The sequence below is a fragment of the Panthera leo genome, chromosome A1, assembly GCF_018350215.1.
Source record: "Panthera leo isolate Ple1 chromosome A1, P.leo_Ple1_pat1.1, whole genome shotgun sequence".
Lineage (NCBI taxonomy): Eukaryota > Metazoa > Chordata > Mammalia > Carnivora > Felidae > Panthera > Panthera leo.
In genome coordinates, this window is record NC_056679.1 from 66,679,388 (window position 1) to 66,705,380 (window position 25,993).

General features: G+C 44.7%; 1 protein-coding gene across 13 annotated transcripts in view; it reads right to left on the bottom strand.

Annotated features, from left to right (window-relative positions):
* Window positions 1-25,993, bottom strand: part of ABCC4 (ATP binding cassette subfamily C member 4) — a 284,608-nt gene that overhangs the window by 164,433 nt on the left and 94,182 nt on the right. For all 13 annotated transcript variants that reach the window (XM_042929130.1, XM_042929159.1, XM_042929140.1 and 10 more), the window contains 5 exons: window positions 14,400-14,489; window positions 12,931-13,094; window positions 11,450-11,575; window positions 9,989-10,238; window positions 1-3 (listed from right to left, as the gene is read on the bottom strand). The exon at window positions 1-3 is cut by the window's left edge and continues 99 nt beyond it. In XM_042929130.1, coding sequence (XP_042785064.1) covers window positions 1-3; window positions 9,989-10,238; window positions 11,450-11,575; window positions 12,931-13,094; window positions 14,400-14,489 — 633 coding nt within the window. The remainder of the gene's footprint in view (window positions 4-9,988; window positions 10,239-11,449; window positions 11,576-12,930; window positions 13,095-14,399; window positions 14,490-25,993) is intronic.

Genomic DNA, 25,993 nt, shown 5'->3' on the forward strand with positions numbered 1-25,993 from the left:
GTTCTGCAGAAGAAGGAAAAAGGCTGGTTGAGCTGTAGGAACAAAGCATAAGCAAGAATAATTGCTTTCCTGGAATTTGCAACGTAGCATTTTACGCAGCCTGTGTATCATTTTACCAACTGTATTTACAAGGGGGACTCACATCAGAACACAGTATGTACTATGTAATTATATAATATAGTACACACACACACACACACACACACTCTCTCTCTCTCTCTCTCTCTCTCTCTCTCTCTGAGTTCACAAAGCTAACTCTGTAACCTTCTCAACAAGTATACGGATTCTTCCCTCAAGAGAAAATATAGTTCCGAGCAGCGAACACATTTAGAACCTGGACATTGTCACGGTTTTACTCCTGTGTTACTAACAATAAACATGGGAGTTGGTAGGAAATGATTACATAAATATTTATCTAATCCCACCATGTGCCAAGCACCACGTGAGACGCTGGGCACCCAGACGAAGGCCACCCCCAGGCCTCCAGAAATCGAGTTGATGCAAAAGGACAGGCTGGGAACACAGAACCGATGGCAGAGAGACTCTGCATGAAAAACGTGGTTCTGTCCATTTCTTTGTTTTGCCCTTTCCCTGGGCACTTGGGTACACTTTGCTTTTCCCCCCATACGCATCACAGCAATGCATCCTTCCTGTCATGAGCTATCACTTGTCATCATTCTAAAAAAAAAAAAAAGAAATTTTAGGGGCACCTGGTTGGTTAAGCATCTGACTCTTGATCTCAGCTTAGGTCCTGATCTCAGGGTCATGAGTTCAAGCCCCATGTTGGGCTCCATGCTGGGCATGAAGCCTACTTAAATATAAATATATATTTATATATAAATTTATATATATAAATAAATATATTTATTTATATATTTATAAATATATAAATATATATTTTATATAAAATATAAATATATTTATATATATATAAAATATATATGTGTGTGTATATATATATATACATATATATATACACATATATATTTTACAAGCATCTCTTCATAATCACTTGTCTTTTCTCCTTAGCAAATATCCTCTCGACAGCAGGAGAAGGTATTTTTCCACGCTTCCTGCTCTTGTCCACACCAGATAGCAGCAAGATGGTGCAATTTGAATCGAACCAAGTCATGCTAACCATTACAAACCTAACACAATCACATATACAGGAAAACTCGGTTTTGCTCTGCAAATGCTAGACATAATTCAACGGGAAAAGCTACACTGGTACAAATAGAATGAACAACCAATACCCCTCTACCCCCAAAACTTTGAATGTGTGGCAGCGACTGTTAACGGCCCTCAAAACTTGCTCTCGTTCTTCTGTGGAAACAAACTCCTGGTTTTTAGGGCATGGCAGCCTGGGAAAGGGACCCCTCTTCCCAGCCTCCCACAGAGCTATGCAGAGTCAGGTGATTAAGTTTAGGCCAGTGGAAAGTGATCATGCCCAGGAACCTTCCTCCACCCAATGGCTTGGGCCTTGGAAGTCGGCAGCTTAGCCAAAGCTGTGGTAGGGTCCCCTCCCTCAGAAAAGAAGAAAAAAGAGAAAAGGAAAAAAAAAAAAACCCTCAAGGCAACCTGGTTATATGCATATGTGACCACATCCCTCACGACCTTGTAACATGAGACCACTTAATCAGACTACATGTTTGTATGTTACTACATATGAGAGACAAAGAAGTAAAAAATGTATGAAAAACTATGCCACACAGCGTTCGGGGCTCAGTTCTTCAGGTACAAACCCAACTGAGTGGTGCCGGCAGGAATAAGGTTGCTTCCTGGAAAAAAAAAAAAAGCCTCTCTGGCCCATGACTCTCTGGGCAAGGCCACAAGCAAGAAGGAAAGCATCTGGGCCTCTAAAGCCACAGAACAGCATACTAGCCATGGAACTTCTTATGGGATGAATCGTGCCCTCCCAGAAAGACAGGATGAAGTCATAACCCCAGTTACCTCAATTATGTGACTTTATTTGCAAATAGGGTCATTGCAGATGTGGCTGATTCAGGTGAGGTCATACTGGAGTAGGGTGACCCCTAAATCCAATATGACTGGTGTCCTTATAAGAAGACACAATGGGGCGCCTGGCTGGCTCAGTCAGTGGAGCGTGCAGTTCTCAGTCTTGGGGCTGTGAGTTTGAGTCCCACATTGGGCACAGAGATTACTCAGAAATAAAATCTTTAAAGGAAAACAAGAGGAGGAAGAGGGGAGGAGGAGGAAAAGTGAGGAGGAGGAGAAGAAGGAGGTGGAGAGGAGGGGAGGAGGGAGAGGGAAAGAGGCAAAGAGGAGAAGGAGGAGGAGTGGGGAGGAGGAGGAGAAGGAGGCGGAGAGGAGGGAGAGGGAAAGAGGAGGAGGAAGAGAAGGAGGAGGAGAGATACATACAGATAGGAAACAGCCAAGACAGAGATCACAGTGATGGCAACCATAAGCCAAGAAACGCCAAGGTGTGCCAGCCACACGAGAAACTAGAGAAGGCAAGGAAGGATTCTCCCTTATAGGTTTCAGAGGGATCATGACCCTGAGGACACCCTGATTTCAGACTTCTGGCTCCAGAACCGTGAAACAACACATTCCTGTCGCTCTGAGCCACCTAGTTTGTGGCAACTTTGCGGCCCCAGCGCTAGCAAACCGACACACAACCTCACAAAGGTTTGCTCAGGAAAGAAAAATGAACTACCTGTGTAAGCAGCTTTAACATGGGTATTCTAGGACCCACGGGCAAACCTCATCCTAACCAACATAGGAAGCAACTGAAATAAGCATGTGAAAATGTTTCAGGAGAACAACACAGAAGTCAACTGCTACTCCAAAAACCATAAACACTCTTTAAGTCATTAAAATCTTATCTATCTTGCTGCAAAGCTACAAATGTGATTAAAGCTGAATATGCAAAGTTTCTTCTGTGCAGGAAAAGGAAAACGTGTTCCTGTGCATTTCTCTCAAAGACGCAGCCTGCGGGAGGCGAGGTCTGCTCACAGATGCTTCCACTCGCCCAGGCTCGCTGAGAACCTTCCTCTCTGCCCCATGCCCGTGTCTAACAGGGAAGCAGAATGGACAGACGATGGTCTGAGGACTCCTTCCTTTGCAGGCTTTAAACCCAGCATGGCCCTGATTTCTCTTCCACACCAGCTCCCCCACAGTCACCCAGACAGCAACTCTTGCCTATTCTGCAACAATTCCGATCCCACCAATTCTTCATTCCTCTTGAAACAATGTAATTTCGGAATCTCACCACCAGTCGTTTACAACACTGACACAATTTTTTGCTGTCTCCCTATACCCTCCCGATTCCTTCCCCAGCATCCCCAACACTGTCAAACCTAACACCACTTCCTATTTTTTTTTTTTAACGTTTATTCATTTTTAAGAGAGGGAGAGAGCGTAAGTGGGCCAAAGGCAGAGAGAAGGGGACAGAGGATCCGAAGCAGGCTCCACACTGACAGCAGAGTCCCTGATGCAGGGCTTTAACTCATGAACCAGGAGATCATGGCCTGAGCCGAAGTCAGTTGCTTAACCAGCTGAGCCACCTAGGCACCCCACACTCCCTCATGATCTCATTGAAACACCTCTGAGAACGTCCACCATGCTTAAAACCCTTCAGTGACCCATGAGCACCTAAGTTCACACTCCCCAAGTGCCTTCCGCCTTGATACTCTGAGTACTGAACCAACCCTTCCTTCCCAACCCATCTCAAATGCTAATCCTCCTGGGAACCAGCTCACAAGGGCCCTAGCTGGCACTGCCCACCCTACTTCTGAATCCCCAAAGGGATATTAAGTCATGGCGAGGGAGAAGACTATGCCGTTCACGCACTTACGAACAGCCCAACTCAAACCCCACACTGAGGCTAGCAAAGGGTCAGCATGTCACGATAACCCCTAAAGAACCCGACTCTACGGCTGGTTCGAGTGAATCTAATGACTGACTAGATCACTACAGTCTTACACAGTATGAGTTAAGATGGCAACAAGCAGAAGGCTGTAGGTGTCATAAATCTTGTCTAGACAGAATAAAACTCAAATTTTAGCTTAAGCATATTACCAAGACATAAAATTCAAAATTCAGTATGTGCATATTAGAATAGAAATTCTGCACCTTCAAGGAAAGAAAGAAAAGAGAAACCATGCACACAGCGAGGAAGTAAATCTATTGAGCATTTGTCCGTAAATAATAGGTCTGAGTGGAGAAAGGAGTCACAGTCTCCCGGTGGTTAAATGAGGCTCCATTCAACACATGAACGGCTTATAAAGGTGCCAGATGTGCTGGCTGGATTTTTCTCGAGTGCTCAGGCTGATGAAAAAGCTGACATTAAATTGCCATTAAAGCCATGAAGTGCATACCCAGAACAGGTCATGCGGGAAAGCATCAGCCGTCAGAACTCAAGCCAACAAGATTGACTTCACAGTGGCTGCTAGGCAAAAACCTAAGCAGCTTTGTGAACACTATAACCTCACTTTACTGGGTGTAGACATCGTTAAGACTTTCACTGCTTTGAAGTTAAGACAAGATCTTTTATAATCCTATTGGACTCGTTCAATGTCACTAAGAGAAAAATAGAAGGAACTTCTTGGGCCTATAACCTCGTAGTAAATCCTTCATTTTCAGTACGTGGAAAAAAAGGAAACTGACAAGTGTGTGTGGAAAAGAAGACATACACTCTACAGCCCACGTTTGGCTTTACGCCAGGGCTGGGGATCCCAGCGCCACCTTCAAGGTGGAGAGGTGTGCTGCATTTACCTCTGGGACTCCCAAACATCATCTGAGTCCCAGGCTGCAGGAGACAGTGTCACAGCAAACTTCGGGGCGCCTCCCAAGCTTCTGACCCTCTACGAGCCAAACCTCGCCTAGTCCTAACTACCTGGTGAGTGTCCTCAGCGCATCTTTTCTTCCTCGTCTGCTGCCATTTTTACCTCTCACTGCACAAAACACGTGAGAGGCAGGGAAGGAAAGAGGAGTGAACACTGGATCAGTCCATTATATGCACTGCCTATTACCTGTGTCAGGTACGTGCTCCTGAGTGGCTCTCAAATCTCACTGCGTCTAGTTCAGCCTAATCCAAACCACATCACCCGGTTCCTGGACTGCATTAGCCTCTGAACACTTCCTGCTCTACACTAGATCCCCACCCCGACCTCCTCGGATCCGGTCCCTGGGCTGCAGCCAGAGTGAGCTCTGCAAAAGCAAAAAACCTTCCTGTGGTCTATAAGGTGCTCTGCCCCCTGCTCAGGCCTCTCTCTGCGCCCTCATCGTCAAATACATGGATCTCCTTCTGGTGCACCAAGCGCTTTCTAATAAGACCTTCTGCCACATAACTATCCCCCCAAAAATGCAGAGTATCAGCCTCCTATCTCCCCCACCCCCCCCACACACACACATGTAACTCTCCACGGAACTCCTTCAGCCTTCCCAGGAAGCCCCACCTCCAAAATTACAGCGGTGTCTACAAAGCACCTCATAGGACCTCAGCCTTTTTCTTAAAAAAAGAAAAAAAAATTTAATGTTTATTTATTCTTGAGAGATAGAGCATGAGCAGGGGAGGGGGAGACAGACACACAGAATCAGAAGCAGGCTCCATCCAGGCTCTGAACTGTCAGCACAGAGTCCGACATGGGGCTCAAACCCATGGACCATGAGATCATGACCTGAGCTGAAGTTGGACACTTAACCGACTGAGTCACCCAGGCATCCCATCAGACTTTTTCTTCCAAAGACTGACTGATGGCACGAAACACACATTAACAGTGAATGTCATTGTATGAGCATTTATTAACTCCCTCTCGATGCTTCAGGAATTCTAAGCAGGCAAGCCTTCTGTGCATCTGCTTATCATTGTATATACACATCTAGCACAGCCCCAGGCTTGAGGTAGGCGCTCAGTTACTTTGTGGGGTGACTGAAGGACTTCTAAATGGGCCCCCCAAAAGTCTAGCACAAACCAAGACAGGTGTTAGTTCCTCCCGTCCACTGATTTTAGTCTTAACATGACCCTGACATCTTTTACATTTTGCTAAGCACATTCTGGCTTTGTGTGCTTTTTCCCGCAGCTGGGGCAACGTTTCCCACGTGTGGCATGTTTTCAGGTAACACAGGCACACTTGCCTAGGACACAGATACCTCGGGCCCTGCATGACCCAGAGACTCAGAGTCCCCAAACTGTCATGAGTTACTTTTCATAAGCCCTCCAGGTGATTCTGATGTACTTGAGATCTAAATTTCTTAAGGGGTTATAGAAACCACACGGGTTGGAAAAAAGTCTAAGATCTAAAAGAAAAAAAGATACTTCAATAATTACTTCAAAGCCACCATGAAGCAGTTTGCCATGCTAACCACCCCTTTCTCACCAACCTTCTCGGCCACTGGTCCCACCTCTACTGAAAACAACTTCTGTTCAACAAACTCTAAATCCCTAGGCCCACCTTTCTGCCAGAAACTTTATACAGAGGAGAGAAGACTTGGGCTTTCAGCCCAAATCAAAGATGCTTCATCAGGATACAAAGGGGCTTGACAAAGTCAGACCCAGGAAAATTCAAAGTTCTCAGCAAGTCATACCTTTGATGCTACTGGACACATCTCCATGGGAAGAATTTCCAGCCTCAGACACAGTTCAGCTGCATTTTAGCAGAAAAGCAATCAAAAGTCCCACCCAAGTATTTGGATACAACTCCCTCAAAACCTTCTGCAAGATCCCTTTCATGCTATGTGATTTTATGTATCACAAAACAACGCTCAACTGCTGGATGCCTGCAGCATCTCACAGACGTGGAGAATACAGTGACACATCTCCTGAGCATGTGCGGTGAGGAATGCAAAGATGGACAAGGCACCGCGCCTCTCTTCAGAAGCCTGGAGATCGGGGAGGAGAATACATCCATCCCACACATGCGGGAAGTGAGGACAAAGTCACATCCGGGGAGTTCGAAGGAGGAGACGGGAGATTCCAGTGGGTGTGATGGTTAATTTTATGGGTCAACATGGCTAAGCCACAGTCATTTGCTCAAACACGTCTGGATGTTACAGTGAAAGTACCTTTCAGATGAGACTGACACTTAAATCAGTGGGCTTTAAAGCAGATTATCCTCCATGATGGTAGGTGGGCCTCACCCAATCAGTTGAAGACCTTAAGAGGAAAGAAAAGACTGACCTTCAAAGAGAGCATTCTGTCTCTAGATTGCCTTTGGATTCAAGATGCACTTTAGCATAAAGCCACATGGTTTTCATCTTCCTTTATTACACAATGGCCAGTAAAACTAATGTTTTTAACCAAAGAAGACGGATGCTTCTAACTATCTACAAGACCTAATAGCCCAGGCCAGAAGCCAGGCCAGCAGAGTCTACACTGACTCTGAATTAGTGTTGCTTCCACTAATTCAGTATTTATCTGAGGCCCAGTAGATGCCCAACATGGGCCAGCCACTATGCAAAAGAACTATCAGATATCATCTGCTGTCAGGGGGCTTAGTATAGTCCTGTCGAGTCAGAACCAGCCACATGCCATGATGCTGAACGGTGTGGTACTGGCCTTGCACATATATATGGAAGCTTGGGGAGCCTGGGTGACTCAGTCAGTTGAGCACCTGACTCTTGATTTCGGCTCAGGTCATAATCCCGGGGTCATGGGATAGAGCCCCACACTGGGGCTTGGGATTCTCTCTCTCTCCCTCTGCCCCTTCTCTGCTCACTCTCTTGCTCTCTTTCTCTCTCTCTCTCTCTCAATCTGTCTCTCTCTCAATCTGTCTCTCTCTCTCTCTCAAAATGAATAAACTTAAAAAAAATTTTTTTAATATGGAACCCTGAGGTCAGCATGAGAAAAAGTGCTGGAGGAAGATTGCGGGGGGCTGGGGGACTCAGCAGCATTTACCTAAATCAAGAACAGAAAAAAAGGCAACCCCCTGAGATGAACAGCATGGGCAAAAACCCTAAAGCGCATATGAATGTGGTGCATCACAGAGACAAGCCCTTCCCCTCCCCCACATCTGGGGCCAGAATGGAGGGTCGTGCGCTGGGAAACACGGGCCAGTTGAGCTTAAACCCAGAGCTTAAAATTTTGATTCTACAGGAACCCCTGCAGGTCTCTTCAGAATGAGACTGGATGATGAAAACTACACGTGAGGAAATACTCGTGCCGGAAGGTCCTAGGAAGGCAGTGGAGGTGACGTAAGTAAGAAACCAGGGTCTGGGAAGAATCCTAGTGCATCGTGTGCAAGCTGTGTGAGGATGGGCACACTGGTTCACTTGTTGCAGGAACGGTGTCCTTACCGGTCAAGTGGGGACACTAGTGCTCACGAACTTCTGTCAGGATGACCTGAGACAATGTGCCTGGACCTCACTAAGCGCTGGCTGCAGCAGCGACAGTCACAAAATGACAGCAAAATGTGCATGGGAAGCTGGCATCTGGAAAGGTTCTAGGTATGCTTAGAACATCACTGTGGCCAAAGTATCTTCCTAGATGTGCTCTTTCAAGATGCAAATGCTACAAAACAGAAATTTTATTGAAATGCATGGGCCACAACTTTAACAAAGTTGTTGGAAGCCCCTGGGAGGAAGCATGACAAACTTGGGGACCAGAACTGGCCCCCTAAGACTGATCTCTCTCATGAGTAATATTTTTTTACAGGACAGAAATTTCATGATAAAAAATCTCAGCTATGGGGCTTCTGGGTGGCTCAGTCGGTTAAGCGTCCAACTTCAGCTCAGGTCATGATCTCACAGTTCGTGGGTTCAAGCCCTGCATTGGGCTCTGTGCTGACAGCTCAGAGCCTGGAGCCTGCTTTGGATTCTGTGTCTTCCTCTCTCTCTGCCCCTCCCCTGCCCACGCTGTCTCCCTCTCTCAAAAATAAACATTAAAAAAAAATTTTTTTAATTCATCATAAAAAAAAATCTCAGCTTTTATGATAAAACTAAAAAAAAAAAAAAAAAAAGGCACACGCAGAGCCATAGAACTTCAGTAGAAACATACTACTACACGTCCATCACTGTGGAGGAACAGGAACAAAACAAACTAGGTTTTTCGTAAAGCCCAGGCACTCAAGTTCGTGCCTAGGTCCCGTCAGCAGAGCGTATTTATCTTCATTTTAGACCTATTTATAAACACACAAACACCTGAGCACCCACTGCGTCGGCCTGCATCTTGGCAATATTATTTGCCCTGGGCAACGTAGGGACAGCTAATTAGGAAAAGGAGGCAGCAGTATTGGGGGGGGGGGGGCGTAGGAAGCAGGGGACATATTTGAAAGACCTTCCCAGAAATGGGCTGAGGCAGGAAAACAAGTAAACAGGGGGACAGGGGACAAAAGGTGGAGGTCCAAAGACTTACTCAGAGACCACAAGGCAGGCATCCATGGGGGATAGAACCCATCTTCAATCAGGGAGAAGTAACGGTGAGGCTGAGGCCATCTCCCCACCCAAGGAGCCAGGGCCCTTCTGCAAGCTCCTTCCTTCCTGACCTAGAGAGGAATCTTCTTCCCCCAAAACTGCATACTGTCGCTACTGAATCATTTGAGTTGGCACAAGAGAGGAGATCTGTTCGTTTTCCTCCTGCCTCAGACATCTTCATCACCCTGCAGGTGATCAAAGGCCCTGTGCCACTGCTATCACTGCCCCCATGAATGATCAGCCACTTAGTTCTCTGTAGGGCACACCCCAAGAAGACAGGGAGGGGAACACGTACAACATTCTGGAATGACTACGGGCTTGGCTGCTGAGAAAGTTAAACCACAGCATGAGGACACCAAATTAAAAGCAGGTGTTTCGGGGCACCTGGGTAGCTCGGTCGGGTTAGCATCCAACTCCTGATTTCGACTCAGGTCATGATCTCAATGTTCATGAGTTCCAACCCCCTGTTGGGCTCTGCATGGACAGCAAGGTGAAGCCTGCTTGGGATTCTCTCTCTCTCTCTCTCTCTCTCTCTCTTTCTCTTCCTCCCTCCCTCCAAGATAAATAAACATTAAAAAAAATTTTTTTTTTTAAAAAACAAGGTTATTTGTTGCCAAACCTTGATCCTTCGGATGCTGACAACCGCCTCTGACACCTTCTCAATGGCCGCGGGGAAAAAAAGGGTGACCGTCAACCTCACGGCCCCATACAGTGTCACTGCCACGAACACATGGCTGGCTGTGATCACGTGTCCAAGAAGCACGTAGGTGGCGAAAGTCACAAAAACGATGTTTTTGCTTGCAACGAAAAATGACGCCAAATTCATTCCTCTGAGGTAGGAACTTCTCAGAATCTTGGAAATTTCCTTCCTGGAAAAGAGAGGATATAGGTTTGAAGGAAGCATCAACGTCCACGTCGTCTGTTCAAGCGCCTGTTGCCCGTGGCCCCTTTCCAGGCTCCAACATAAGGACCACACGCTCAGAACCACTCCGCTCACCTTAACTAAACAGAGGCGTAATGTCGCACGTTAACATTCTGGGTCGATCAGACCAGGTTGAACATTCACTCAACAAGCACGCGTGACCACAAGTCCTGTGCTGGGCACCTTGCTGATGACAGACACAGCCTGTCCTCTCCGGGAACTCATGAACTCATAAGGAGAAGAGACTAAGCAACCCAAAATGTGTGCACTGGACAGAAACAGTGAGTGCAGGCCCCGTGGGTGCACAGAGAAGAGGTGCCTCCCTCAGAACAGTGGAGTCGGGGCCGGACGCGTGCGAGTGGAACCTGGGGGGACGAGCCAGGTTGGTCGGGCTTGGTGGGGGCCAGGGAAGAATGAAGCTGCGTGCACTCGAAGCAGAGGAAGACGTACCTATGAAGTAAGTGCAAGAGGGAACAGAAGCACAGGGCTGTCAGAGAGGGGCCGTGGGCGGGGGGCACACAACTGATCAAATATTTAACTCACAGACTAAAAACATTCTACAAACGTAAAGCCACACAAAAAGGACCAGTGTTTCCATGGATCTGTGTCTCTGTCTGGAATGAATCATAGTGATTCTGACAGTTTGGCCCAATCTCTATAATTTTCCTATTTGTGCTACATTCGCACAAATTATAGCATCAGTGTAAATGTCATATTTGCAAATACTACCATCATGGCTGGTTTGGGATCTGGGGTATTAAGAGACATTTGAAATTTTGTTTTTGGAGTAGCAGAAGCACAGGGTGGGGTGTATAGTATTTAAGTTCACATTTAAAAAAATATATATATTTTTTAATGTTTATTTTTGAGAGAGAGACAGAGTGCAAGAGGGGGAGGGGCAGAAAGAGAGGGAGACACAAAATCCAAAGCAGGCTCCAGGCTCTGAGCTGTCAGCACAGAGCCCAACGTGGGGCTCGAACTCACAAGCCGTGAGATTGTGACCTGAGCAGAAGTCGGACACTTAACCGACTGAGCCACCCAGGTGCCCCTAAATTCACATTTTAATGTGAAAACTTCATTGAGACTTGTCAAACAATTCGGTGAAAGCAGGAGATCGAAAAGTATAGAAACGTGATGTGAAATACACAGAAACTTTACCTTCTCAAACTGGTGACAAGGTCTGCAAATGACTTTTCCCAAGCATACATTTTTATTATTCTTATGCCAGTGATAACTTCATTCATGGTCCTGATCCTGACGTCTGTGAAAGTCGCAGTCTTATTCCTAAGGGGACAGACGTGAGAGATGAATAACAGCCATCACAGCCCCACTTTGCTTATCAGCAGCTGGCACAGTCAGAGACCAGGGATCAAATGCTTCCCTACAGCAACTCTGCCCAGACAGCAGAGGCAGTTCCTACTCAAAATACAAATGGAAAAAGACTTCAGTTAGGAAGTCAACAATTCATCCCAATTCAAGAAGTCTTTTGGAGAACTTACAACATTGGCTAAGGAAGACATCAGAGAGAGTCAGATACAAACCATCTGTTCTGGGAGGTCATGAGTGGGTAGGGAAGGCAGAAAGGCGCCTGAATCTAACAACAATAATACAGTTGGCTGCAGTATAATAACATGGTAACAAAGTGCTTCAGAGCAGAAAAGAAAGAGCTGTTGATTCTACTGGGCGAGGGGGAGAGCAAGAAAAGCTTCAGAGTCCCAGCAGTTTTGGAACAGGACCCAAAGGATAAAGAATATATCTCCATGGCTAAGAGGGGAAAGAAAATTTCAAATAGAGAAAACACCACCGGTAAAGACACAGAAGAACTCAATGCGCTTCAAATAGCGCATCATCATCCACCTGACAACCTTGACCGTGACCCTCTCCCAGTCCTCTGGCACCTGCTTCACCCCCAGTAAGCTCTGCATCACCAGCCACTTTTCTCTCATGTATGCTGCTAGGACTGTGGGACGTATAAAGATATAACTGAGGTTGGCGTTGCCCTTGGGGAGCTTATAAAATTTAGTGGACACGCTGAATTACAAACAAGGCACACACATACACACCTGGAAACAGCTCTAACACAAGCGTAACAAAAATATACGCAGCCAGAACTGGGCCTCTAAATAGACAATTAAATTGTCGCATTATTTAATACATGTTTAAATAACATCATCATATGTAAAATTTGCTTGAAGACACTACTTACAAGGCACAGTGCCCAAAAAGCTGGCCAGGAGGAGCCAGTGGATGTCTTCACCTTTCCAGCCTAAAGCTGGAGCCTCCACTGGCCAAGCCTGAACAGCCAACACAAAGGAGAGATCACAGAAGACATTTGTTTGGCTTTTGAACAAAAGCAGGGGCCAGGGGTGCCTGAGTAGCTCAGCTGATTAAGCATCCAACTCCTGATCTTGGCTCAGGTCATGATCTCACAGTTCCTGAGATCGAGCCCCGAGTCGGGCTCTGTGCTAACAGCACAGAGCCTGCTTGAGATTCTCTCTGCCTCTCTCTCTGCCCCTTCCACTGCTCTCTCATACTCTCTCACTCTCAAAATAAACTTAAAAAAAAAAAAAAAGCATGGAGCAGACCATGGATATTAACAAATACATATTACCTATTTTTTGAACCAGTGTTTCTCTTACCGGAGTGATGAAAACAACTTCCCGATGCAGCTTTGCAAGGGCAGAAGAATAATTAGAACTGCCATCCCAGCCAGACAGGATATTCCTATTTCCATCCAGAGCAAGGCAGTCACTGCTATGGCCTGCAGTGGCCCTGCCCACAGAAAGTGTAAGAATATGGTCACCTTAAAAGAAAAAGACAAAGCTTTCTTAGGACTACAGAAACACAAAACCAGTGAGGACAGAAACAATCTGCTCTCAAAGAACAGTCAGGAACCTACACAGAAATGATCACAGTGGGTTTTAAACCTGCTAACGCCAAGATCCCAAGTATCCGCCCCAGATGAAGCTGTTCCAGGACACAGGGAAGGCTTCAGGGACATCCAGGGAGAACACGACCACCAGTACTAGAAGGAAGATCTCAAGGGGCGCCCCGGTGGCTCAGTCCGTTAAGCGTCCAACTCTTAATCTCAGCTCAGATCATCATCTCGCAGTTCGCGAGTTTGAGCCCCGTGTCAGGCTCTGCTCTGATGGTGCGGAGCCTGCTTGGGATTCTCTCTCCTTCTCTCTGCCCCTCCCCCACTTGTATACACGCACATGCACACTCTCTCTCTCAGAATAAATAAACATTGAAAATTAAACCAAAAAAAGAAGGAAGATTTCAATTCTGTCTACCCCACGCATGGGCCCAGGGTTCCCCCAAATTTCCTCTACTACAAAATTCAGCCCCACCTCCCTTGGGCTCCCCAGGACCTCACAAAAACCTGTATTACGGTACCTACCATGCTCTCTAGTAATTACTTGCTCATTTCTCTCCCTGATAGGCTGTGCTTCCCCAGGGCAGAAACTAAGCCTTATTCATCCCTGAAACTGAATAGGAACCTTAGTTCATGTTTGATGAATGCATAATTGAAAGAGAAGTGGTCTAGTGCCATACAGATCCAACCAGCAGATACGATGCCCCAGAAAGTGTGACATATTCATAAGGTAAATGTAAATGCAACACGGTGGGATACAGAAGAACAGTTTGTTTCTGGCTAGGGATCACCCATGTGGCATTTTTTAATCAAAGACTTCCTATGTAGCAAGCACTCTAGAAGGCCCAGAACAACCCCTGTCCAGCAGAAGGTCAACATCCAGAGAGGGAGGAAGACAATTCAGCAATACCAACACAGTGTGCTCAGAAGCCCCACTCCTGAAGGACTATTAGGACCCTTTAACCAAGCGGGACGAGAACACTGCTGTCTGCTTATGAAGTCGTCAAGTAAGTATGCTGTAAACACATTAAGCAAACAGAACTCTTACCTGCCGGACCACACATATTATCATAGCTAAGTTGCACACAGAAGAAATGAGATGCGGATAAAAAGTATCCTCGTCTTTGTCCCCAACAGAAGTCTGGCCTACACCCAAAACCGGCACCAGAAACTCCAGTAAGTTAAACCGAGTAAGGGGTGGGAAGGAAAGAGGCCCCCTCAGGGGCAGCTTACCTGGTCAAACTTGTTCACGTCATTGGACAGCAGATTGACGATCTGGCCGGTAGTAGTCTTTCCCATGGCCTTGTTACTAAGGCGAAGTGCCTGGCAGAGACGGGAATGGAGAATTATACTCCTACAGTGATACTAAGCCACACTCAGAGAACTAGGAACATGGAGTGTATTTTTATGGGGTCTTGCGTGACGTCGGGAGAGCAGGATGACCTGTGACAGCAGGGCTCTAGGGACCTGGGGTCAGCCTTCGACTAATGTGGTGGCAGCCACGTCCCTGGAGGATCAACGAGAGCAACAGAGGCAGAAGCCAACTCCCCCAGACCAGTTTTGATGAGTTTGGACAAGCCCCAAGTATAGAAGGATATGTCCTCAGGAGTCAACTAAAGTAATTTTGAGCCACATTCTACGAGAGTGAAGAGGCTATCTAAGGACAGAAATTAGGAGACGGACTAGCTAGAAATCTGGAACCAGTCCTTAATTCTGCATGCAACGTCTGGGTCTTAAGTCTCCTGGTTCTGGAAATGTAAATAAGCCCAGATGCTGCCTGGACAGACCCCAGGGTCCCTATGAGTGGGATGCCAGATACTCTTTATCCACTACGTGGAGGACACCAAGTGCTCCAGTAGATAGGGTGACTGAGGAGGCGTGTTCCCTGTTTAGAGATAGGACGTGATATGGACAAGCACCGGTAATTCAAGCGTGAAATGGACAGTAACGACAGCAGCACAGGGAACTGGCGACAGTTTCCATTGAGTGACACTGTGGGCAGGACAGACCCTGGACAATGGGGAAGAGAAACTATGGACAGAAGGGAAGAACACTGTGACTGGAAGGAACAGCATGCAGTCAGGGAAGAGAAATGTAGAAGCAGCTGAGTAAAGAGTACCTGAAATCCGGCTAGAAAAGTAGAATGGAAAGCAGCTAATGTCTGGAAAACAGAATGGAGCAGGAAATGTCTTTTTACATTAGAGCAAGAAACGCAACTCTAGGAAGATTCAACTGTAGAAGTCACTGGCCAGGAGACTCTTATAAGAAGGGAGGATTAGGAACCACTGATGGTCCAGGCAAGGGTAAAAAGACGGTGTGCTAGGGCTGTGTGAATGTGAATGGAAAGGAAGGGCCAGATATAAGGGAAGACACTTTGGAAAATAAAAAGTGTTACATAAATATAAGTACATCAGTCACAAAAAATACAGCCCCCCCCCCAACTATAAAGAAAAAAGAAAGAAATGCCCCTACAGGAAGAAATAAACCTCGGTGCCTTAATTATCGAAGGCTCATTTGAAAGTATTTTTAAAGCCAATTTTACATACAAATACATGTGAATCCCTCATGTAGAAGATACACTATGGAAGTAGATACATGATAACTAATTTTAACAATTAAAGTAAGTCAATAGCACATAAAACTGATTCTAAAACTGATCATTTTCGGGGAGCCTGGGTGGCTCAGCCGGTTACACATCCAACTTCAGCTCAGGTCATGATCTCACAGCTCGTGAGTTCGAGCCCCACGTTGGGCTCTATGCTGACAGCTCGGAGCCTGGAGCCTAGAGCCTGCTTTGGATTCTGTGTCTCCCTCTCTCTCTCTCTGTCCCTCCTCTACTCACGCTCTCTCTCTCAAAAATAAGTAAACGTTAAAAAAAACTTTTTTTGACTGATCGTTTTCAAAACTTCTCAAGACTACTGTACCCAATTAGAATCATCACGGACAGACTGTCACTGACAACGAGGACCACAGGTAAGAGGGTGCAGATGACAATTTGTGCAAAAGACCAAGCTCTTCTCAGCGGGCCATCAGGACAACTTGTCATTCAGTTATGTCTGTGACCAGGTACAGTAACAGACCAAAGGCTGGCTCCGGAACAGAAGCACACGTAAGTTAAGGACAACGCTGCAGCCAACACAGAAATTAATCATCTGTCCAAAGAAAAGCAGTCACACTCTGACTAGGACAAAAAAAACAGTGGAGTGTCATTAATGTTGGTAATGAGGAAGACACACCTTCCAAGCAAACTGCTTGGGTGGAGGCTGCCTCCACCCCTGAAAGAATGGTTGGTCCCGGACTCCCGCCCCCACCCCCCCCACCCTTGCCCCCGCCCATAAATCTAAGAAACTGGACGGAACATAGGAGGCCACTGTTTCAGGCAGGAACCACGGGCGCCACAGGACCCTGTGCACGGAGAGAAGGGAAACACCAGAGCATAGCCCCAGGACAGCCGGCTTCCTGCCTGGGGGCATCTGCCAGCAGAACTGTAGTTTCCCTGTGCCAAGGAGGAAGAGGCAGCTGTTTCAAGTTGCAGAAACGTCTGGAATTTGCAAGCCGGGTGGCAGAAGGGTAGGCCCCAGAAGTTTCTGTAGGGATTTAGCAGAGGAGCGGGGGGTAGCTGTGGGCTCAAGAGAGACTCCAGAGGTCATGCCGGGGGTCACAGAGTTTCTGCCCAACCAGAATAAAACGATCTTCATAAGCACCTCAAATACTCCATTTAGACACCAGGAGGGCCATGCCTTAGTAATAAAGATCATACTCTAGAGTAAGAGCCACGTACCTGGACTTCATCTAAAATGGAAACACCATTTTAGACAGATACACAGGTACCTAGAGTAGGAAGGTGGATAGTTACACAGGTAGATAGAGAGATCCACTCCTGACAGGACTGACCTGTCAGGAATCGCTTAGAAGAAAAAAGCTCAATCAATACCCTTTAGTCAAAACTCCCTATCATGTTATCCCCCACAGTATCCAACACAGTAAATAGTTATTATACAGGCAAAGAAGAAAAAGTGACCCATTATCAAGGAGAAAGAACACAGGCAATGGAAGCAGAGCCTGACATGATCCAGATTTAGGAATTAGAGATGAGAACTAGAAAACAACTATTATAGATTATGTCCAAGGACTTAAAGGAAAACCTGGTTATAACAAGGGAATTAGAATGGGTAATTTTAGGAGAGAAATGAGCACTATCAAAAGGAGCAATATGGGGGCGCCTGGGTGGCTTGGTCGGTTAAGAATCCGACTTCAGGGGCACCTGGGTGGCTCAGTCGGTTAAGCGTCCGACTTCGGCTCAGGTCACGATCTCATGGTCCGTGAGTTCGAGCCCCGCGTCAGGCTCTGTGCTGACAGCTCAGAGCCTGGAGCCTGTTTCAGATTCTGTGTCTCCCTCTCTCTCTGCCCCTCCCCTGTTCATGCTCTGTCTCTCTCTGTCTCGAAAATAAATAAACGTTAAATAAATAAATAAATAAATAAATAAATAAATAAAAAGGAGCAATATGAAACATTCACTAGATAATTTTAGTACCAGAAAATTTCCACTGATCTCTTCCCAGATTCATCAACCCTTTTAGATTACAATCTGAAAAATAGAAGAAAAGACAGAAAGAAATTGAAGGAAAAAAAAAAAGCTTGAAGGTTCAGTGGGGCAATAATAAGGAATGAGACACATGTAATTGGCAGTCCTGGAGGAGGATGACAAAATAGGGAAGAAAAAAAAAATTTTTAAGTTTATTAATTTTTTTTTTTGAAAGAGAGAGAGCAGGGGAGGGGCAGAGAGAGAGGGAGACAGAGAGAATCCCAAGCAGGCTCCACACTGACAGTGTAGAGCCTGATGCAGGGCTCAAACTCCCAAACTGTGAGATCGTGACCTGAGCCAAAATCCATAGTCAGACACTTAACCAATTGAGCCACCCAGGCACCCTGGGAAGAAAACAATATTTGAAGGAATAATGGCTGAAATTTTTCCAAGTCTGGTAGAAAATATTCATTTTCATACGTAAGAATCTTAGCAAACCCCAAGAAGCATTAAAAAAAAAAAAAAAAAAGACTTTTCCCTAGGCACATCACAAACTGCTAAAAACCAGAAAGTAAGACAAAGTCATGAAAGGAGCCAAGAAAAATAACACATTACACACACAGAAACAATCAAGTGATGCCGACATCCGAAACAATGGACACAAACAGTGGAACATCTATCGAGAGCTAACAGACTGGAAACAATAGCTGAATTCTATAAGCAACACAAATGTACTTCAAACGATGACAGTGAAATTAAGACATCTTCAAATAAAGTCTGAGAATTTATCACCAGCCAAACGAAACTTTAAGAAATTATAAAAGAAAGTCTTCAAGCTAAAGGGAACTGGTGCCGAACAGACTAAAAACTCAGATGTACCATAAGGAATAAAGAGAAACCAAACTGGCAAAAAGGCAGGTAGACATAAAAGATTAAAAATCTCCTTTCAATTTATTTGAAAGACAACTGGCTGCTTAAAGCAAAAAATGGTAACACTCCATGGTATACGTAGAGGTGAAATACATTCACACCAATAGCACAGTGAATGAGGAAGAGTAGCAGAGTTTTATGCTTGCATGTTTCTTACATTTTAGGTAAAGTAGTCCAACAGTAGGACTATACAGACAGTGACAAGCTAAGAAGCCTATTTGAATCCCTAAGTCAACACTAAAAACACAAGAGATACTGCTAAAAAGCCAATAAAGGAATCAAAATGGAATACTAAAATATATCTGATGAGGGGCACCTGGGTGGCTCAGTCAGTTAAGCGTCGGACTTCAGCTCAGGTCGTGATCTCACGGTTTGTGAGTTCAGGCCCCGCGTCCGGCTCTGTGCTGACAGCTCAGAGCCTGGAGCCTGCTTACAATTCTGTGACTCCCTCTCTCTCTGCCCCTCCCCCCGACTCATGCTCTCTGTCTCTCAAAAAAAAAAAAAAAAGGAAACGTTAAAAACAAAAAAATTAAAAGCCAGAAATTGTCACAACAGATTAATAAAGGACCGACCTAAGTTGCTGTATAAGGGAGATATACTTTAAACACACGAACAGGTTGAAAGTGAAAAGGATAAAAAAGATATGCCATGCAAACAACGGGTACAATGAATGCGGTGTGGCTCTATTAATATAAGACAACACAGACTTTGAGACAAGGAATATGACCAGAGATTAAAAGGAACATATCATAATGATAAAGTCAATTCACCACACCTAAATGTGTATGGATCAAATTATAGTTTCAACATATATGAGACAAAAACAGAACTACAGAGAAAAATCAGAAAACACACAATCATAGATCTCAACATCCCTTTCTCAGTAACTGATAAAAGTAGACCAAAAAAAAAAAAAAAAAAAGAGTAAGGCTACAGAAGATGTGAACAACACTAGTAACCACCTTAATCTAACTGACGTTTGTGGAACACCACACCCAACAATTGCAGGACAGTTTTCTCAAGTACACGTTGGATATTTCTCAACATAAACCCTATATGCCGGGGCTGGTATATAAATCTCAATAAATGTCTAAACACAAAAATGTTCTGCAGAATGTTCTCCGATATCAAAAAAATTAAATTAGAAATCACTAAGATAGCTCTAAAAACCCCAAATATTTGAGAATTAACAACATATTTCTAAATAGCTATGTGGCAAAGAAGACCCCATAAGAGAAATCAGAATTATTTTTAAATAAATGAAAGTGAAAATATACCACATTATAACCTGTAAAGATACAGGTAAGCAAGCCTTAGAGGAAACTTCTAGCTTTAAATGTTTTACATTAAAAGAAAGAAAGGTATAAAATTGATGATCAAAGATTCTGACTGAGACCAAAGAAACAGGAACACACACACACACACACACACACACACACACACACACACACACCCCTCTGTTCATACCTCCAGAAGAGCATCTAGTGTAATCAAAGATCTGTGTGTTGCCCCCCACCCCCCGCCCTGGAACTATTGGCTCACTGAGTGCACAGACCCTGTCATATTCGTTTACAATCAGCAGCATCATAAAAACAGTCACCTTTTAATGAGCACCTACTATAACCCAGACAATTGAATAGGAAATGATCTTGGGCACCTGAGTAAGCCCCACTTCTCTCTCTCTCTGCCCCTCCTGGGATTCTCTCTCTCTCTGTCCCTCGCTCACTTGCACCCTCTCTCAAAAAAAAAAAGGAAACAACCTTACAAAGGAAAAATTATCCCTTATTTTGCAGATGAGAAAATAAGCTGAGCATATTCATGCCTCACAGAGAACACTGTATTTTTTCTTCTAATGAAGCAAAATTACCACTCTTCTTCGTAATGTAGAAAACTGAAGTTTGTTTCTGATAAATTGTATGCATTATAGTTTAAAAACAGTTCATATCCGGTGTAGAGAAAAACAATGTACAAATTAATGCGTACTAATGCGTCATCATTCTGCTAATGTTTTGGTTCCACATTTCCTTAAGTTGACAGGTTATAAGAGGATATTATTTGGTTAAATTTGTTTCCCTTGTGAAAACAAAATAGTTCCACCATAAGAGCAATAGAAGGCAAACAAAAGAAACCACAATCAGTATTTGCAGTCTCAGTCCATCTTCTGGACCCAAGAATAGTATCATAATAAATCAAGAACACCTAGTATCATTAAGAATTATAAAAGTCTACCAATTTAAAAAAGGGAGACAAGGAATATGTGCAGGAAGTTCACTATGGGAAACAAATGGCTAATGAAAATTTGCAAATACTCAAATTCATTCTGACTCAGACATGTAAATTAAAAAAACAGAGCAGTATAATTTTTCATCTAGAAACTGGAAGTGTGGCAAAGACAAAAAAAATAATAATAACCAGAACATCCAATCTTTGTCAAGGGTGTGGGGCCATCTCATTTCACCAGAGAGACTGTAAAGAGTTACCAACTCTGGAAGGAAATCTGGCATTCAAAAGCCTTGAGATGTATATACCCTGAAAAATTAAGGATGTCTCCAAAGGTTTCACTTTGGTCACATTCACTGACATCTGTTAATATAAACAACTGGAAAACCATCTAATTGGTTTGGTCACTACATCTGTTAATATAAACAACTGGAAAACCATCTAATTATCGGTTATGCTAGAATATGTGTGGCCATTAGAAACAACACTGCCAACTGCGGAATGCAAACTACATGTGAGCACGCATCCGTTTACAGCTGGTTCCTTCCCTGGGTGGGCGTGAAAATACATCTGGAGTGTAAGACAACCGTATAATCTGGGCGAGAACATTAATTTTCATCAATTTTTTAAAAATAAGTCAAGGGGTGGGGTGCCTGGGTGGCTCAGTCAGTTAAGCATCTGCCTTCAGCTCAGGTCATGATCTCACTGTTCCTGAGTTCGAGACTCAAATTGGGCTCTGTGCTGTGTGTGTAGAGCCTGCTTCAGATCCTTTGTTCCCCTCTCTCTCTGCCCCTCAGCCCCTGCTTATGCTGTCTCTCTCTCTCTTTCCCAAAAATAAATAAATAAATACTTGAAAGGAAGGAAGGAAGGAAGCAAGGGAAGCAAGGGAGGGAAGGGAAGGGAGGAAGGATGGGGCAAGCGCGTGCCTGGGTAGCTCAGTCGGTTGAGCATGTGACTCTTAATTTCAGCTCAAATCACAATCTCACACTTCATGGGTTCCAACCCTGTATCAGGCTCTGCACTGACAGCATGGAGCCTGCTTGGGATTCTCTCCCTCTCTCTAAAGTAAATTTAAAAACTAAAAATAAAAAAAAAACATAATAAGTAATATTCGTCATTCATGTGAAAAATACAGTTTCTTCTTTCTCAATTATGTTCATCAGTACAAATGAAACACAAAACCCAAGTATGGACATCTAACTATCGCTTCTCTAATTGTCCTTCAAAGCAGAAACTGTAGTTCACCTCCTCATGATGCAGATTCCTCATCACCAACTTGACTCCTACCCAACGTCAATAATCCTCAGTACGTGTGGAGGACACTCTTCCAACCGACCGCCCCAAATGGCCAAGCCTTTGGAGTTTTGCATACGTCACAAATCCGTTCTGTTCCCCGCTGCCAGGCTTCCCTTCAGTGGACCATCTCACCAGTACCTACCGCTCTTTCCAAACTAGGATACAGCTTTGTAATGTTTTAAGGAAAAATCACAGTAAATTGGCTCTGAGGAAGAACCTAAAGGAATTGCAGAACAAAAAATCAAGTACTTGTATCACCTCTGTCGCATTTGGGGTTTACTTCCTGGTTCGTGGCCCTTCGGCAGAGCTGGGCCTACCAGGCCATGCGGTTTCCAGGTACACTGGGTATCACAACAAGCTAGTGCGAGGAGTATGCTGAGCTCATCTGAAGCAGAAAGTTGCCTGTGTTTTTCCAATATTGTTTCCTGGAGTTGCTTAGTATGCTGCCCCACCGACTTTCATGATGACATAATCTAGAGATTAAACTCCATTTCTGAGAGGAGGACCCAGGGATAGCCTAATATTCTCCGTCCCCATGAACCCATGGGGTTCTGTAGAAGAAAACAGATTCAAGGAAATGGAAACCAAGATGCACACAAAATCAACAAGCTGCTGCTGTCTATAATCTGAGAGCTCCACTGCCTTTTATTTCTCTTCCTGCCTGGTTTTCCATGGCTGGCACACATACCAGCTCACCTATACAGAAAGCTCTCGGCAAGCCTTGGCATTTAGCTTTCTTTTAGCTCCACTGGCCTTTTCTTTTTCATTCGACCATGGTGACCTACTGGAGTCCAGAGGCCAGAAAGACACGTACAGACTTCACAAGACCTGAGCACAAGGGCCCCACTGTGGAACCCAAGAACCACTTGGAGGCCTGGGATATTTGCTCTGAGGTCAGACCGACTCCACATTCCCTGACTTCATCACCCCTAATGGCCATGAGTCCCCTAATGTGTAAGGCTATATTAATTATGGTAGTGTGTTCAAAGTGAGGTCACGTCCCCAGATAATGAAAGACTCCCCCCCAACTCACACCCTTCCATCACCAATTTCTTGCTTTGAAAGAGAAGCCCCATGTGACTGGTTTCCTAAACAAGAGAGGAGAAGAGAGAGACGAGCAGCACAAAGAGTTGTGCCAAAGGTGAGCTGGTGGGGCAGCAGGAAGAAGTAACAATACGGTGAGCATGAAAAACCCAGTAACTAGGAGAGAAAGGAAAGCAAACACACACACACACACACACACACACACACACACACACACACACACACACTTACAAACATGCACTTTAGGGTTAGAGGAGAGACTATCTTAATGAGAAAATAAAAATGAAGTACATTCCCAATAGAAGGAAAAAAATTCTATCAACTTTTAAAAATATCTTTTAATACACTTTTCTGTTTCTAAAAATTATAACAAAAAATGTGAGCATAAACATTTCTGAAAAGTGGCATGTTTAGTCTTAAAAATTTATACGTGAGGCCATACACTAGGTCTTTTTTTAATTCGTTTTTAATGTTCATTTATTTTTGAGAGAGAGAGAGAGAGCGAGCGCATGAGCAGGGGAGAAGCAGAGAGAGAGGGAGGCACAGAATCCGAAGCAGGCTCCAGGCTCTGAGCTGTCAGCACAGAGCCCGACGTGGGGCTCAAACCCACGAACCACAAGATCATGGCCCGAGCCCAAGTCAGACGTTTAACTGACTGAGCCACCCAGGCGCCCCCATATGCTAAGTCTTTTATGGCAACTATACTTAGAATTAGAACTCTTTTGTCTATAAAGAAGCTTCTAAATTTTGCTCATCATGTGCCTTCCTTCAGACCAAAAGTACAGGAGGGAAGTGATATGCCCTCTACGAACTCATCCATGGTGCATAATTTTACCGTCAAAATGAAGAGTGTTTTACAAACGGGATTTTCCTTTTCTCTAATGTTTTCTTTTATCAAAGTACAGAGCTTAAGGAAGTTGGATATACAGCACACCTAAGCAACACTGCACACTTCTGTAAGGTCACAAAACTAGTTGCATTACTCATTTACTTGTAAACACCATGCTTGAAGCTTTCAGGAAGTGAGTCAATCCGTGCAGGAGAAAAATGAGAGGAGATACGGTCTAAATCATGACTTTCACAGCATACATTTTGAAAACCAAACTTACTAAAAGCAGCAATGCCTTGTTATCTATCACCAGTACACACAAAGCGACTAATGGAAAAGTGCACAGAGCAAGAAAATGCTCCCTCACAAAGCAACCCATCACACTCTCAACCCAATTCCACACTCTCCTACTCACTGGCAAGGGGTGTAACCAATAGCAGCCAGGTACCAACGGCTGCTAAGTCTCAGAGATACCAAAGAAAATAACCCGGTCAGTTCAACTAATGAGTCCCAGAGGAGGAGAAGGGAGGAAACAAGGTCTTCAACACATAACCAAGACAGAGCTGCTTGCTCTGCACAGGGAACCAGAGAGGGGTACAGTCTTCTTTGAAATGCCTTCCTTTTCCTCCACAGGCAACTGAAAGTTTATCACCACTGCTGAGGATCAGGGTGAACTGTCATTGTTTCAATGAACACTGAGTAAATATAGGATTTGCACCTGTTCAAAAAAAAAATGATGTTAACCTTGAAGACATTGTGTTAAGTGAAATAAGCCAGTCACTCATGGACCCATCCTGCACGATTCCACTCACATGAGGTACCTAAGCAGTCAGTTTCCTGGAGACAGGAAGTAGAATGGTGGTCGCCAGCGGCTGGGGGGAGGGAAATGAGAAACTGATCTAATGGGTACGGAGTTTCAGTTTTACAAGAAGAAAAGAGTTCCGGAGGTGGACAGTGGTGATGTCTGCACAAGGATGTGAATGTACTTAAGGCCACTGACTTGTACACTCAAAAATGGTAAATGTGGTCGATTTTAAGTCATGTGTATTTGACCACAACTAAACATTTAAAAACCAAAATGAGGGGTGCCTGGGTGGCTCAGTCGGTTAAGCATCGCACTTTGGCTCAGGTCATGATCTCACGGATCGTGAGTTCAAGCCCTGCGTTGGGCTCTGCCCTGACAGCCAGAGCCTGGAGGCTGTCTCAGATTCTGTCTCCCTCTCTCTCTCTGCCTCTCTCCACCCCCCAAAAATAAGTAAAGCATAAAGATAAAAAATAAAAAACAAAATGAGGGGCACTAGCTGGCTCAGTCATTAGAGCATGTGACTCTTTTAACTTTATTTATTTATTTGGGGGGGGGAGGGGAGGGGTAGAGACACAATCCTAAGCAGGCTCTGCACTGTCAGCACAGAGCCAGACGTGGGGCTCAAACCCACAAACTGTGAGATCATGACCTGAGCTGAAACCAAGAGTCGAAAGCTTAACAGAGCCACCCAGGTGCCCCGCAGAGCATGTGACTCTTGATCTCAGGGTTGTGAGTTCAAGCCCACCTTGGGTACAGAGATTACTTAAAAATAAAAAAATCAATCAATCAAAAGTGATTACCTTTGAATACCTGGGAAAAACGTGGTCTAAAACCAAAACTCTAAACCTACAGAAATACCTTAAAATAACAAAGAAATAAAAACATTTTCAGAACAACATAAAAAAAATCTTTTGGTAACTTTTTTTTAACATTTATTTATTTTTGAGAGAGAAAGAGAGAGCACGTGAGTGAGGGAGGGAGGGGCAGACACAGAATCTGAAGCAGGTTCCAGGCTCCAAGCTGTCAGCACAGAGCCCGACGCAGGGCATGAACTCAAGAGCTGTGAGATCATGACCTGAGCTACAGTCGGACACTTCATGAACTGAGCCACCCAGACGCCCCAACCAACATCAAAATTTAAAAATTAAACTGGATTTTTAAAACTTAAGTATCAAGTC